The sequence below is a fragment of the Phascolarctos cinereus genome, unplaced genomic scaffold, assembly GCF_003287225.1.
Source record: "Phascolarctos cinereus isolate Bilbo 61053 unplaced genomic scaffold, phaCin_HiC Scaffold_5;HRSCAF=322, whole genome shotgun sequence".
NCBI lineage: Eukaryota > Metazoa > Chordata > Mammalia > Diprotodontia > Phascolarctidae > Phascolarctos > Phascolarctos cinereus.
Window position 1 is genome coordinate 364,214,883 of NW_027555958.1, and position 16,657 is coordinate 364,231,539.

General features: G+C 36.4%; 1 protein-coding gene across 1 annotated transcript in view; it reads left to right on the forward strand.

Annotated features, from left to right (window-relative positions):
• Positions 1 to 16,657, forward strand: part of USH2A (usherin) — a 962,202-nt gene that overhangs the window by 374,685 nt on the left and 570,860 nt on the right. Inside the window, 3 exon segments of the mRNA XM_020982269.2 lie at positions 2,536 to 2,739; positions 2,862 to 2,942; positions 7,826 to 8,020. Of these exon segments, the coding sequence (XP_020837928.1) occupies positions 2,536 to 2,739; positions 2,862 to 2,942; positions 7,826 to 8,020 (480 nt within the window).

Below are 16,657 nucleotides of genomic sequence, written 5' to 3' on the forward strand. Positions count from 1 at the left end.
ATCACATGGTGTTCTATAATCCTGTGCTGTCCTCTTACCCTCAATCCTTAGGTTTTTTCAAGGGCTTTCATCTCTTCATGAGTCACAACAAGAGTATAATGAGGAAGGGATTTTATTTGCTCAGGTCACTGTCAGAATTGGCAAAATCAGCACTTTAAGCTACTGGCCCATTTTCAGAGTTGAGTATGGCATTTCACCACATAATCATCATCACTGCATAATGGATGTAACTTGTTTTTTCAGTCCAAAAATTGGTTGATAACCTTTCATCCAGTAATCATCACATGGTATAAATCTATTTATGTCACTTAAAAGGTAAACAGAGCAACAATGTATTCAGCAGTGGCATATGGATACACATTTATCTCCCCTGTATTATGAGCCTCTAGCCTAGAATTCTCAGTGCAAGCATGTTGTCAGTATTAAATTTTAACATATATTCAAGAGTATTCCATGCATCCTAATCTTGCACCAAAGACAGTTTAGTAATAAATGATTTTTAAGTAATACTGGCATAATTTTTAACAGCTTCCTATAATAGTTGCACCCCATTTTTTGTAAAAAAATTGGCATAAAATCTGCGACAATTATGAGGTGAAATAAGGTAACTTTCAGTTTCACTCTCAGTGATATGCACTGCACAGTCACACAGTTGGCACCTATGCTATCATGTATCTAATAATGCCTGTGTGTATTTAGAGCTTATATACTTTCCATTATGAGAATTGTTACAAAGTAAAATGTGGGTCAACACTACCCAAATAGTGCCATTTGTAACTGCTAGAATGTAATTCTATGCCTGCAATTTCACCCACGGATTTCTTAAACATTATTTTTATGTTACTGGTAACACTAATACGTTTGGCTCTTCTACCATTTTTGTTTTTGATGATATGGAAATCATGGCAGAGGTAAAATAATTTGCCTAAGTGTTATTAGCAAATCTGTGCTAGAATAAGGTTTCAAATTGTTTGTTTCTAAGTTTCCAAGCTAATGATTATCCATTAAGCCACCTAGCCTTTATGTTGAGCCCTTATTTTTTGGTTTCTATTTTCAGGTTAGTGTATCAACATTAATCAGTCTGTCCTAAAGAAATGATAGTTACATAGTGGGAGACATAAGAAAACAGGACACATAAACTTATTATGTTAGGAGACCTACGTAGTAATGAGATGACATAAATGCTGAACAAACCAATCTGGTCTCTGTCACAATTAACTTTTATTTTAATGTTAAACGTTGAATTATTTGCTGTTGCTACTTTGAGCAGCTGCAGTTTAATTTGGAAGTCACTAATCTTATCTGTTTTTACCCTTTCAGACTTCAGAGTGTTTTGTTAAAAGACAGGGAGTTTGTGTGTTAGATGCCCTAAACCCAGTTGTGTTTCCCCTTCTTAGTTACAATTCAGCATTTCTTCCCAAGCAGAATAATGTCAAACCTCATTGAGCTGATGTCTGTTTACTCAAAATAGCATGTAATTCAAAGCAACTGCTATTCCCTGGCTGACTAGATGCCCTATGGTTCTTCAACAAAAGTATTGAATAATCTAAACCCATCTCATCCGAATTCTGTGTTCAAGTTTAACAAGACTTCTCTGTATTATGTTTATTTTGAAATCTATTCTGTGAAATATGCATTCTTGTAAAAGAATTACTGTTAAGCCTGAATCCTGGTCCTTAGTATGTGACTCTGAATGAAAGATTCTCAATCAATTTAGGTGCCATTTTGTATGTCCAAAAATATGACACCAAACATGTGCACATACCTCATTGAAAAGAATGGGATGCAGTGACCCTTTCTCAGTATAATTATCTATGTGAGGATAAAATCTGTGTCTCCAAAACACTTATTAAGCAATTTCTGTACTGATTAATTCTGGGATATTAATTGTGAACCTTTCGTGCTTCCTTGCATGGAGTGTTCAAAGAGTCTTTTTTTTTTAAAGAAATAATGTTTTAAGAATGACTGATTTAGATAAATTATTCTTATTGGTCATCACAAATATAGTGTCTGAAGTATAGGATTTGATTTGTCACCTGTCTTCCAGAAAGTCAGTATTTAGGTGCTCAAGTAGTTAAAGAAAACCAGGGGTAAGGTACAAGTAAGTCATTTTCTATTCCCCCAAAAATCACATTTAGTTAAATTTGATTTCACAAGGACTTTGTGTGTGTGTGTGTGTGTGTGTGTGTGTGTGTGTATAGAGAATGCTGCTGTGGGTCTGGAGAACAGTAACTCAACTTATTAAGTGCAGGCTTTGTGCCTGCTATTTGTGAGAGAAGAAAAGGGTAAAGCATCATAGAGTGAAGATGTATAATAATCAGTGTCTATGCCTTCAGTACAACAGAATTGTAACCTTTTTAGCTTGATAAAATCAGGAGGTGGAGGGACATGATTTCTCCAACACATCTTAAAAGTTAATATTTACATCTTAGAGTTCTCCTTGTCATAGGAAAGATAGTGCTGTGGACAACAAAAATGATTGTTAATTAATGACTCAAGCTCTTTATATGATACTAATCCCTTACTATTTGCTAGGTTTCGGTGGTTGCATGAAGGATGTTAAATTTACACGAGGTGCTGTCGTTAACTTGGCATCTGTGTCCAGCGGTGCTGTCAGAGTCAATCTGGATGGATGCCTATCAACTGCCAGTGCTGTTAACTGCAGGGGAAATGACTCCATCCTGGTTTACCGGGGGAAAGAGCCGAGTGTTTATGAGAGTGGTCTACAGCCATTTACAGGTAACATGTTGGTTCCTTAAATTAAGTGCTACATGTCTCCTGCTTGCCTCCTCCTCCCCTACACCCCCAGTCAAGTCTACATGAATAACTTCTTATCTTGTTATTTATTATTTCCACTTAAGAATATCTGTATAGAGTGGTGGCCTCAAATGAAGGAGGATCAGCAGGCAGTATTTGGAGTCGGGGACGCACAAAAGGAACAGGTAAATGCAGTTTTCCAATTGTCTTCCTCTATTTCCTTGTGTATTTATTTTATAGATTTAGGTACAAGTATGCCCATATTGGGATTGAACAGAATAGGCAGGTAAAGGACAAGTGTAAGCACTTTAAATAGGGATAGGACTAGACTTGTGATTTCTTTGGGTAAGGGAACTCCCAGATGAGGAAATTCCCTATACTGAAGAAAGTTGACATCTTTCCATGCAACTTATAGATTTAGGGTTGCCTAGAAATGCAAAGTATGCCCTATTTTATCACTGAATGGGGTGTGTGTGTGTGTGTGTGTGTGTGTGTGTGTGTGTGTTTGTGTGTGTGTGTGAGAGAGAGAGAGAGAGAGAGAGAGAGAGAGTATAATTTTACACATTTTACTTGTTACTCTTTACACCTGAACTAGTTACAGAACATCCTACCTGATGCCTTTACTTGGCTTCTCTAAATCATGCATTTAAGTGGGAAAAAAAAGGGTATAGGACAAAGTTAGCTGCCTTTGAAAATTATTTTAGATAGAAGATGTGTTCTTGGAAGGTTAAAATTCATCCTATAAAAATCTGAATAAGCCATAGAGATCAGATGCTATCATCTTTTTAGTGGTAATCTGATTTTTTAAAAAAGTGCCTGTTATGTATAAGGTACCATTCTAGGCAATGGTTTTTTTTTCTTCAAAATTTTAAATAAACTTTTACAAAGGTAAAATGACAAACTGTTCCAACCCTCATGGAACTTCCATTTTACTAAGGGAATGCCAATTCATGCCATTTGCCTCTCCCCACCTCCAGTTCCTTCTCACAGCTCTTCCTTCTTCCCATGGTCCAGGAATCAGGATTTTTCTCCAATCTGGCCAGCTGAACTTTTCTTATCATTATCACACATTATTTTCACTGTCTGTGAAAGTGCATGTGTGTGTGGGGGTGGGGGGTTGTAGAAGACTCAGTAAATATTATGTTGACTCTCTCTTGCCTTATCAAATGCTTATTACATCCTCTTTCTGTACCTCTTTGGCCCCTCCATCTCTGATCACCTCTGCAGTTAACATTTACAATATGAGTTATGTTACTGATAAAAATTCAGGATAATAGAAGGTACTAGACCTACCCAACAACATTTTTTAAAATTGGCTGGATATACTACTTTCTTAGATTGATTAGGATGAGAAAGCAAAATATGTTTGAGCAACTTTATAAAAATTATATTTGTACCTAGGATGACAGGCATAGAAGTCTAACAATTATCTATTGACCTCATTCTTTTGGTGAGGAAACACATATTCACATTCTAATGTTGTTTTTCTTCCTTGACTTACATTAGGAAGAGAAGGATAGACTTAAGGATTTGTTACATACCCTTGCCATTAAAATATACGAAACATTGATAAAGCATCTACTGTGTACAGAGAATTGAGTATTGTCACTGAGTACAGAACATACAGTATTTTCTAGGGACTAGAAAATACAAGGTTAAGTTAGCATATAGTACCTACCATTAAAGAATTTGGAATCTAATAGTGATGGGAAGACACAAATGCAAATAGATAAGATAAACGATGTTATAGGAAAAGTGTTTTGGAGAATTACAGAGTGCTTAAGAAGGGGCAGCTCTGGGGACATTCTACAGTTCACCATTATTGTGTGACCTGTACAAGTAGGTGCTTAATAAATGCTTGCTTTATTGTATTTTATCATCTACCTGTAAGAGATGAAACCCTGGAAAGACTCCCTTGTATTTAGGAAATTTAAATTGGCTGCTTAGATCCCAAGTATCAGAACCATCTTAATGAGTCAAATGTCTTTCCAGTTTTCTACCAAAGTCCTTGGAAAGAAAACAAACAAACAAAACCACTATTCATCTTGGTTTGTGCCAGGACCTTCTTCTTTTTTTATTTTTCTTCTTCTCTTTCTTGTGGCAACTTTGTAGTCAAAACATTAGCTTCTTAATTCTTGTAACAAGTATGTAAGCATAAGATTGGGGAAAATATATGACAGACTAGCTTCCTTTGGTATAGGAGACAGCTAGGTGGTGCAGCGGATAGAACATTAGATCTGGAGTCAGGAAGACTTGAATTCACATTTAGTCTCAGACACTTAATGTCTATGTGACCTTACAGGAGTCACTTAACCTCTGTTTGCCTTAGGTTTTGGGTTTTTTTTTTTCAATAGCAAAGTGGGGATAATAATAGTAACCTCACAGGGTTGTTGTGAGTATCAAATAAGAAAATGTTTATAAATTGCTTAGGACAGTGCCTGGCACATAATAGAGTCCATATAAATGCTAGTTATCCATACACTTATTATTATTATCATCATTATAACTGGAGGGTACAAAGGTAGGAATGGGTGACTACAGTGACCAGAAATATCTATTTAAATAACATAGATCTTTTTAAACATTCTTTCAAGGTTGGTCATGAATGAACTCTATGAAATATGAATTTTAATATAGTAGGTAACTGACATTTTGAATCAAGAGATATACTAGGAAAATGGGCACATATTAAAATGTTGTCTTCCTATGCGCTTTGCAAAAAAAAAAGCTATTTTAAACTGAATAATAAACACGTGGTCTTTAGGGATGAATACTCCCATAAAAAAGTTTTGATGGAAACTATTTTTTTTATGTCCCTAAGTACTCTGGGTCCTTTATGCCTAGAGAGCTTTCAGAAAAGAACAGTCATAGATGTTTACTAAAGCTTAGAAATTGTGTAATACAACCCTCTAATTTTATAGATGAGGAAACTGAAGACAGGGTGGGGGAAACAATTTGCCTAAGATCACACAGGGAATAAATAACAAAGCCATCATTTGAACTGGGCCCTGTTGACTCTACATCTGGCCCTCTTTCCCTTGTGCTGTCATGATGCCATCATTTCAGTCATATCTGACTCTTTGTGACCCCATTTGAGATTTTCTTGGCCAAGATATTGTAGTGGTTTGCCATTTCCCTTTCCAGCTCATTTTATAGATGAGAAAACTGAGGTAAATGGGGTGAAGTGACTTGCCCAGAGTGACCCAGCTAGTTAAGTGTCTTGAGGCCAGATTTGAACTCAGGAAAATGAATCTTCCTGAGTCTAGGTCTGACACTTTATCTGTTGTGCCACCTTGTTGCCCTTCTATGCTGTACTGTCATATTTAGAGCTGACAAAGATCTTACTGAATCAATGGCCTCTAAGGTCCCTTCCAAATCCCAAACCTTTGAAATTATCTGGTCAAATCCCTTCATTTTTCAAACAAGAAAGACCAAGGAGAATTAGTTACTTTTCCAAGACAATTGTCCATCCTAGATAGGTGAGATAGTTCACTGCTTTTATATCAGAAGAAGCACCTGATTTCTTGAGCCCTCTTTTGCTTCTAGAATCCCGTATTAGCTCATTGTGTTCAAATCATACTCACGTGCTCTGCCCACATATTTCAAACCCTTCTTTATTATTAGCAGGCAAATCAAAAAACCTGCTTAAAACATAATTCAGCAAAGTAAATAGGTACCTTGAACGTACTTTGTTTACATAGCTTAATTTCCACCATTTTGAAAACTACCCTGAAAGTGAGCAAATAGAACTCTGGGTTTATAGTAATGATCTGACCACATATGTTTATGCCATAAATTTATATTTACAATCTGACCACAACACTGAGCAGCTACATGTTCCCAAGGGTTGAAGAATAATTGCACTATTTAATTATTTTTGAGTCAGTTTTGCTATGTCCCCTATGAGAAGACCATCTGCTAGACAGTACCTTACCTTGCCCTGTGCTGCATTTCAGAACTAATAAAATCAATATTACTACAGTGTTGTCTGTAACTTGCAAGTTGATTGTGTAGCTTGTGGCTATTTTTTTATAAGTACCTATAATGTTTTAACTCTACTGATGATAATTACTCCCCTATCCCCATTTCTCACTCATATACACTTTATCCCTGAAATTGTTATTTCACTCATCGAAACAGTAGAATCAGAAAAAGAAGATATTTGATGTGAGAAAACAGGAGTGATCATCCATCTACAGGGCCCGGGAGTCCACATACATTTATAGAAAGCCCATCATCCATCATCCTGCCATGGAGTTCCTTGGGCCTTTTCTCAGTACCCCTAGTGCAGTCTTCTGTGATGAAGTTGTTGCTGGCCAAATCTTGACTTGTTAAAGCAATATCTAATGAATAAAGGATATAGATTTTTTTAAATTAGGGAACTACATGTCCATGTAAGTATGGCATTTGATTTCTTTCGAACACTCCAGTTCTATTCTTCTTTTTAAAAACAAAATCAGAAGTGATTTGAAACAAAGTTCTCTGAGCAGACTATTCACAAGCTTATCTCCCCTTCTAACCAAAAAATGTAATTGTGAATATGTCCCATATATCTCATCTCCTTGAGATTTGCTTTTTTTTAAGCTAATTTGAGGAGGAATTGAATTGAGAAAATGAAATCAGACATTTGAACATGATCACATTTGTGATATTTTGTGCCTACGATATAAAAGTGTCAAACTACTCTGTATAATAACAGTCTAATTACCTTGCTTCAAAGAGTTACATCATTATATTGCTCGAGCTTGTTAGCTGCCTACCATCCACCTCCTTCTTTGTGAGTGATGTTTAAACATGTTGGATACATTCAATGTTTTTGGAAAACCTGGACTAGACAAGGAAGAATGTTATGTAGATGGAGTTTTGATGGTTTTAAAATATGGCTTGAACTGAATGGCTCAAGATGTGCAGTCGTATTAAATCAATGCTGAAAAGTTACAACTCTAATAAATTGTATTTATGCTAATGGTTGAGTCTGATTTACTGCTGTCATTAAAAGTTGAAGAATAGGGGCAATAGTCTTCTCAGAACTGCCATTTTCTCTGTTTTCTCTTTTATCCTTCTACAGCTCCACAAAGCGTGCCAACCCCCACAAGAGCTCACAGCATAAATGGTTACAGCATAGAAGTGACCTGGGATAAACCTGTTGGGGTCAGAGGTATAATTGAGAAGTACATTGTGAAGGCATATGATAAGAGTGGTCCACCTCTGCCCCATGTAGCTGCTGCCAGTGTTGAGTTTGTCAACACCAGTGACCTCACAGGTAAATTGCATTGCCTAATGGAGTAGATTAAAGAAAAGAGGATTTTGGCTTTTGTTTGTTTTTGAATAAAATAATTTCATTAATCTGGAAACTGTTTTCTTAAGTGCTTTCAAGGATGCTTCTTTATCTATACAAATAAATATCTATTATGAGATATGGGGAATGTCAAGGTCCATGCAGGAATATTGTTTCAGAATAACTAGGAGGATAGAGAATATTCATTGTTTGTTTCCATGCAATGATAGCATTTTCTTCATTCCCAAACACTTAGGTATAATCTCTCACGGGGCAGTGAGAGTGGGTATATATTGCTATTACTCTGTAACTCCACCCTGGAAAGTCTACATATGTTGCTACATCACACCAAAGCCCTTCCTACCTTCTATTTACTTTTTAGATCTCAACTTGAGCCCAGTAAAGATTTTGCATTATAAAACCTCTGGTTGAACCCTGTCCTTTCAGACTTAGAGAGTGGTAGGGGATCAGGAGTCTGAGTAGCAGCAACTTATCTGGTCAGTTTCTCTGCAACAGACATGCTGCAGCATGCAGAAAGGGTGGCATTTTGCCACCCACATATACTACATAAAGAATAGTAATATTATAAAGAACTTTCACTTATGTATGATTTCCAAAAAAAATTACTTAATCTTGTAACACATCTGGTCCACCTGTTTCTAAACAAGAAATCTCTCTACATCATAAACAAGTGATCATTCGGCCTTAAATTGAACCCACTGCCTCCAGAGATAGTCCATTGTACTTTTGAATAACTGTTAGGAATTTTCTCTTGCATTCAGCCTATTTAAGACTTTTACCTGTTATCATGATTGCCAGTCTGTCAACTACTTGAAGAAAACTCTGTTATCCAGTCCACTTCATGTCTTTTCTTCAGGTGAAACTACCCAGTTCCATAGCTGATTCTCCTAGTACATCCTCTCGGGGCCCTATAATAGTTTAGGTACTATTTTCCTTTCAAGGAGTTTTTGAAGCAGGTATAATCATCACCATTCTACAGATTGAGAAACTGAGGCTCAAAGAATTTATGTGATTTGCCCAATATCACAGGGCTAGTAGTCAATGGAGAAAATAAGATTGGAACTCTTTTCTTTTACATCCAATTCCAGCACTCTTTCCACTTTCTTGAGCTGCTTCACAGCACCCTAATATTTAAACCACTCAGAATAAATGGAGAAAGTCATGTTCTAGTACAGAAATAGTAAAAGTGATACTCATATTGATTTTATGCAAAATACAGTCACCAGCTTTAAGAAACATTAGTCTTACTGAAAATAATCATGTATTCTACATAGGTGATTTTTTGGGAGGTGAGGCAGTGGGGTGAAGTGACTTGCCCAGGGTCACACAGCTAGTAAGTATCAAGTGTCTGAGGACAGATTTGAACTCGGGTCTTCCTGAATCCAGGACTGGTGCTCTATCTACTGCACCATTTAGCTGCCCCTCTACATAGATGATTTTAAGAAGTATATATTTTGCCTTCTTAATTTTTTAAACAAAAAATGTAAAATCAAGTAAAATAGTCTTTAAAGTATTTTTGAATATACTTTACAAATGTATTTATATTGTAAAATATATAAATATATTAAGCAAATATTAAATAAAATATAGCATAAAATCAATATATTTTATTTTGTAAAATAGCATATATTTGGCATAAAATCAAGAGAAATGATTTTAAAATATATTTCTTAAGTTGAAAAATGATTTAATGTACTATGAAACTAAATAATTTTAAAAAAATGATCAAGTGACCCAAAATGACTATTAAGTAATTTAAATGCCGAATGTTAGCAAGAGAAGAAAATTTGGTTTCTAACTAAGATAGATAACAATATATGCAGTTTAATACTGTAAATGCTGCAATGCTTAAACCCAATGCAGCTGATGTGTTCTCTCCTATTCTCAGTGGGGAAATAGTCTGGACTAAGTCATAAGGATGTACCTTGAGTGATTCCATGGATTTCCTATTCCTTTTATCTCACTATCCCTTCAGGAACTTTGATTTACAACCACAGAGTCATCTTAGACTTCACTGCCCCTTACTCACCATGTCCAACCAGTTTTCACAGTGTCATTGATCACATTTCCCAGTGTTTCATCTCTGCCCCTCTCTTCATTCATGTAGCCACCACCCTAGTTCAGGTTCTTACCACTGCTCACCTGGACTACTGCAGATAGCTTCTTAATTGGCCTCTCTGTCTTCAGTCTTTCCCATCTCTATTCCATCTTCTTCACAACTGCCAAATCGACATTCTTAATGTACAGTTCTGATCATGTTACTCAAAAAGCATCAGTAACTCTATCTGTTTTCTAGGATACAATGTAATAAAGTCTTCTGTTTCACATTTAAATAATCAGGACCTAATCTTTTCCCCTACCATTTAACATTATTTCTCATCACACACTCTTTATTCCACTCAAAATGACCTGCCTGACATTGCCTGGATATGACACTCCAGCTGTTGTCTCTTTTCACTTGTATAGGGTGTCCCATGCCTGGAATAGCCTCTCTCCTCACCTGTCCCTCTTGGAAGCCCTATCTCCTTATTAGGCTCAGCTCAAGTTTCATCACCTACATGAAGCCTTTCTGATCCCCCATTGTTAGCTCTTTTCTCCTAAAATCACTTATTTACTTTGTACATATTTTATATTAACTTTTTTTGTCTTATATGAAAGCTCCTGAGGTAGTAATGTTATTCTGAGAGAAGGATTATTTCATTTTTGTCTTTGTGTTGCTGGCATTTAGCATAGTGCTTTGCACACAGTAGGTACTTAGTAAATGCTTGTTGAACTGAGTGCAGTATGATATAGTGGGAAGGGTGCTGGGCTTATGGTTGGGAAGATCTGGTTCAAAATCCAGTCTCAGATATTTATTGCAGATATAACCCTGAACAGATCACTTTACCTCTCTCTCAATGCCTAAGTTTTTTCATCTGTAAAATGAGAGAATTGTATTCAGTGATTCCTCAGGTCCCTTCTTTCTCTGAATCTATGATCCTATGAATTTAATTCCATATCTCATTCTACTTTTACCTATTCTATCCAAAGCTAGCTATGGAAAACCTGTGCATAGCTCAGTTCTGTTCTTTATACCATTATGCCATTTATACCACAATATATTATATTATACCATTTATACCATATACCACACTAAACATTGCCCTAAGTGATATGATTCAGATCAAGTACTCTTTCTGTTCTAATCACTAGCTCCTGATTCACTGCAGAGAGGGGCTACTTAACTGTGGATTGAAGTACAAAGTTAAGTAGTGATTTCTCAGTGATCCAATGTGTATCCAGAGAATTAGAGTTATAACAGACTTCAGTCACCATCCAGTCCAAAAAGAATTTCTACACTAGCATTCCTGATGATTAGTAGTCTAGCCTGCGCCTGAAAACTTCTAAGGAAGGGAACCCAGTACCTATTTAAAGAGCTCTTTTCAATTTTGGACTGTATCCTAAGTATGTAATTTGCTATTAGAGAGTGGCTTAAGCAATAGGGAAAAAATGAAGTCATTGTGTCTGATTAGAAATGAGATTGAAATATTAATCTATATATAAGTATAGTACTTAAGAGTTCTGTGGAGTAAGAATAATAATAAATTAAATTCCATGCAATTTCTAAATCATGTGTCATAATGTTGGGAAGTCCAGTCAGTCAAACAATAAATATGTATCAAATACCAGACACTGTGGTAAGCATTGGAAGAACCACAGAAAGACAAAAGGCAGTCCCTGTTCTCAAGGAGCTCACTGTCCAATAGAGGAGACAGCATGATGTAATAATGGACTATATATGCAAACACTCATCAAGCGTTCTAGGGTAGTGAATGTTGGCTAAGAACACTACTGCTTCTACAACTTCCACAGTTCCCAAATGATCTTGCAACATATTGGACAAATAAGATTTCTGACCCATTAGAGAAATGCATAAGCAGAAAAATGAATAATTGTGTTAAAAGAATGAGGGATAACTGATATATAGTCTTCTTGCTCTGTTATAGTCACATAATGTCAATAAAAGTCAAGGAATGACAGAGCCCTGGAGGAACACCCAAGGTTAGGGGGTGGGATATGATTGAAGATCTGGAAAAGAAGATTGCAAAGTAGTCAAATAAATAGAAGGAGAACCAGGAGAAAGCAATGTCATGAAAACCTGAGAAGGAGAAAGTACACAAGAGAGGAGAATGATGGTTTTGAAGATTTCAGAGAGGTCAAGAAGGGTGAAGACTGAAAAAGTCAGGGGATTTGGCAATTCATAGATCATGGAGAGGTACATCTAGAAAAGATGATGCCTGAATGGAGACAGACCAGCTCCTAAACATCTACTATAGCAGAACAAAAAAAGGAAACCCTTAAATTTGTATTTGATCATTCAGAAATCCAATGAGGAACTACAGTGACTTCTTTCACCATAGAATTGCCCCAAGACCCAGCCAGCAGTCTGTTGGTGATCAGAAAGATGGGTAAATAAAATATCAACCAGGATAAAAAATTTAGAAATTCCCTGAAGCAATTAAGAGTAACTCTGTAACAATTATAAGCAGTGACTCAAAGTGAGGGGAGGGGATGGATTTTCCACAGAAAACACATGAATAGCTAGAAAAATGAAATAAAAACTCTTGGAAGAATTTTCAAGACGAATCAGTTAGAAGAGAAAGTAGTAAATCTTATCCAAGTAAAAATTTCCTTGAAAAAATGGAATTGACCAAATAGAAACTGATCATTCTATGAGACAGCAAGAAATGTTAGAACAAAATTAAAAGGATAAAAAAAGAGAAGAAGAAAATGTACGATATATAATACCAAAAAAAATCTGACATGGAAAACAGGTGAAAGTGAGATAATTTAAGAGCCAATGTGCTCTATGAAAACCATGAAAAAATAAAGCCTAGATCCTTTATTTTATCGGTTCATAAATGAAAACTGCCCAGATCCAGTAGAATCACAAGGCAAGTAAAATAGTATCTGACAATAATTTTCTGGAAAAGAAAACAACCAACAAAGCAAACCAACAAAGCCACAACAACAACAACAAAAGAAACCAGGCCCAAAGTGAAAATTCCAGGAATGTCATAATCAAAATGCAGAGCCCTCACATAAAAAGAAAAAAGTATATAAGCATCCATAAAGAAGCAGTTCAAGAACCCCAGTTATGTTCATAAAATCCTTGGGAGCTTCTATAATATAGAAGTTAAGATCCTGGGATAAAACATTCTAAAAGACGAATGATATAGGCTTACCAAGAATTAACTTACCCTTTAAAGCTGAGAATCATTCTGGGGTAGGGGTGGGGCAAATGAAACAAAAGACTTTCAAGCATTCCTGATGAAAAGGCGAGTGATAAAAAGGAACAAACATACAAGTTAAAAGAAACTTAGAAAGGTGCATTTATTTGAGTATTTGTAAGGGGCTATATGATGACATAGTGCTGATATTCTAGTGGGGGAGAAGAGACAAGTGTACCTTTAGAATCTTAATTCATCAAAGGAAATTGAAGGAATTACATAAGAAAAACAGAACCTGGCAAAGTATTGATTCTGTCCTGAGAATCTGAAGAAAGGGAAGAAAAAGGAGAGAAACAAGAGGAATTCACTAGAGTAGAAAGAAGGGCGAAAGAGGTAAAATTCACAATTTCTTATAATCTGGTGTGGGAGAAGTAGAGTATGCAAATATGGAGGAAGGGGTGGAGGGAGCTGGTATCAGATGAACTTCACCCTTATTTGAAAGGAACAAAGTTGTGTTGAGTGCATACCTAGGTATGTTTGGTGTAGAAATACAGCAAACTCAACCCAAAGACTAACAGGAATGGGGGAAGTGGTTAAAAGGGAAGATAATGACTGGAAGCAAACAACCACAAGCACAACAAACTTCCTATTTCTGAAATGAAAATTAAAAGAGGGGAGGGACCAGAAAAGCAAAGAATTAGAATTTAAGGGAGTCCTCTTCAAATGGAGAATAGTATAAATATTTGTGGTATGTGAATGTAATGGAATATTATCATAACACAAGAAATGATGAAGGAGATAACTTCAGAGAATCCTGGTTAGTACAAACTGACACAGATTGAAGTGAAAGGAAAGAAGTACAATTTATGAGACAGTAACATTGAAAAGAAAAGCAGCTTCAAAAGACTTAAGGACTGTGATCAATGCAATGATTAGCCGTGTCTATAGAGGTCATATGATAAAGCATGTTACTTCCTTACAGGGAAGTCATAAACCCAACGTAGATAAAAAAAGACATAGTCACTTGATAGTCATTTTGTTTGACTATGTTTATTTGATATAAGTTTTTTTTTAATTGCAGGGAGGTGTTAGAGAGTGGAAATGAATGATTGGAAATAATGATGCCAAAAAATAAGAGGGTTGTTTGATTTTTTTTTTGGCAAGGCAATTAAGGTTAAATGACTTGCCTAGGGTCACACAGCTAGTAAGTGTCAAGTGTCTGGTCTGAGACTGGGTTTGAACTCAGGTCCTCCTGACTTCAGGGTCAGTGCTCTATCCACTGTACCACCTATCTGCACCAGTAATTTGAATTTTTTTTTTTTAAAATTGTCAGCAATGACAGGAATTTGAGAAGGAGGCACAGAAAATAGGAAAGTTTTGTAAGTAATTGATTGAATATTAGATTTTTTTTAAAAAAGCAAACGGTAAGAACAATGAAGCAGAGAGTCATGGTTTCATATACAGTTCTATTTTTGTGCTCTTCTGTATTTATATAGAAATAATAATTTTTGGTCTTTAAGTTCAGAAAAAATATTTTTAATTTAACAGGTCACTGATAAATTTTAAGATGAGGTAGCCATGAGCATGTTTACAGGCACCACAAAGCAACCTACTAGATAGGGAGAGATTGAAAATTAGTGAAAGAGTGGAGATGATAGAGTAAGTGGTCCAGTGGAGAAAATGAAATTGAGGTTGCATGTAGGGGTCTTAGCCTTGGTATCTAATATAGATGGCTTTCTCAAGGAATTTAGCCAAGAAAGGAGGAAGATATACATAGGTCAATAACTAGCAGGGATGCTCAGACCAAGTGAGAGATTTTTAAGGATAGGAGGAGACATGACTTATTTTGTAGGCATCAGGGACAGAGTCAGTAAGTAGGGAGAGACTAAAGATTAATGAACAGGTGGAGAAGAAGGGGCAATAACAGGATCAAAGCTGTGTCCCTAGGAGTTTACCTTGGCAAGGAAAAGAGCCACCTTTTCATGTGAGATGGGCAAAATAGAATGAGGGGGAAGATATCTGGATAGTAAGATATGAGGAAGGAAGAAAATGAGATCTTGGAAAATGGATTCCTTTTTTTTAAGAGAAGTATGAAGCAAGATTCTCAACTCAGGGTGGAGAAAATGGTGTCTTGGAAGGCTCAGCACATCACTTGAAACATAGTACGTGCTTTATATATGCTTGCTATTTTGTCTTTAGGAGAGATAAGAATGAATAGACTACCTATTATGGTATGAGGTAAAAGACAATTGCCTTGCTCTATTGCTCTATTGAGGGACCATTTGAGATCAGATAACAAATGTATACAGGAGTAAGCACAGTTTCATGATTTTCTCAAGTTCTTTTCAGCAACAGATAAGTGGGCATGAAAGAGGAAGATGGTGGGAGCAATCTAAGGGTGGGATTTAAACAAGGCTGGGTTGGTGACAAGACAAAGGAGCAAGGTTTTCACTTGTAGAGAATCGTGTAGAGTTGAACTGATTCTCTACAGGGTAAAAGGTAGGGAGGGAAAACTAGGTGGCGAAATGGATAGAGTGCCAGTCTTCCTGAATTCATATCTGGCCTCAGTCACTTACTAGTTGTGTGACCATAGGCAAGTTGCCTCAGTTTCCTCATCTGTAAAATAAGCTGAAGGAAATGGCAAACCATTCCACTGTCTTTGCCAAGAAAACCCCAAATGGAGGGATGAAGAGTTGGGCACAACTGAGGATGACTAAAAGACAACAAAGGTAGGGAAGGGAAAAGACAATTCAGTGATGATGGTTTGAGAAAAAATAGAGGGAAAGAGAAACTGTATGTCACATTGAGGACAAAGAACATGGTTAGTCATCACAAAGGTTAGGGAAAGGTGAAATAACAAACAATTATAATCAGGTGAATGAATTTTAAAGTTCATGAACACTGAGGTGAAACACTTGTGGTTGATAGTAAGATCAAGAATATGAACACTTCTGTATGTAGTTATGATAGAGTAGAGGAAATGGCCATGACAACTGCATAGACTGAGAAACTGAAAAGTTAGGGTATTTACTTCCTCAATGATTGGATTACACACTGTCTTCCTCTTCACTCCAAATCCTCTAGAAGAGGTCAGGATTTGGAGTGAAGAGGAAGACAGTATATGATTCAATCATCGAGGAAGGAAAGAGAATGTTTTTGGGGTCTATTGAAAACTACCACTAGAATCTGGATTGGGTGATCATTTGAATAGCTTGAGCCTCAAAGGAAGACTCAGTGAGGTTGGTAGAGGGAGAGTCTGTAAGTGACAAAGGGAATAAGGAGTGTTCCAACTTTCTAACCAGTGAGTATGGAGAGAGAGGTATGAGAAAAAAAATGTAACCAGTGCTTGAAAGCATGGCCAAGGTCATTAGGTGGGAACTAGGTCCAAGAA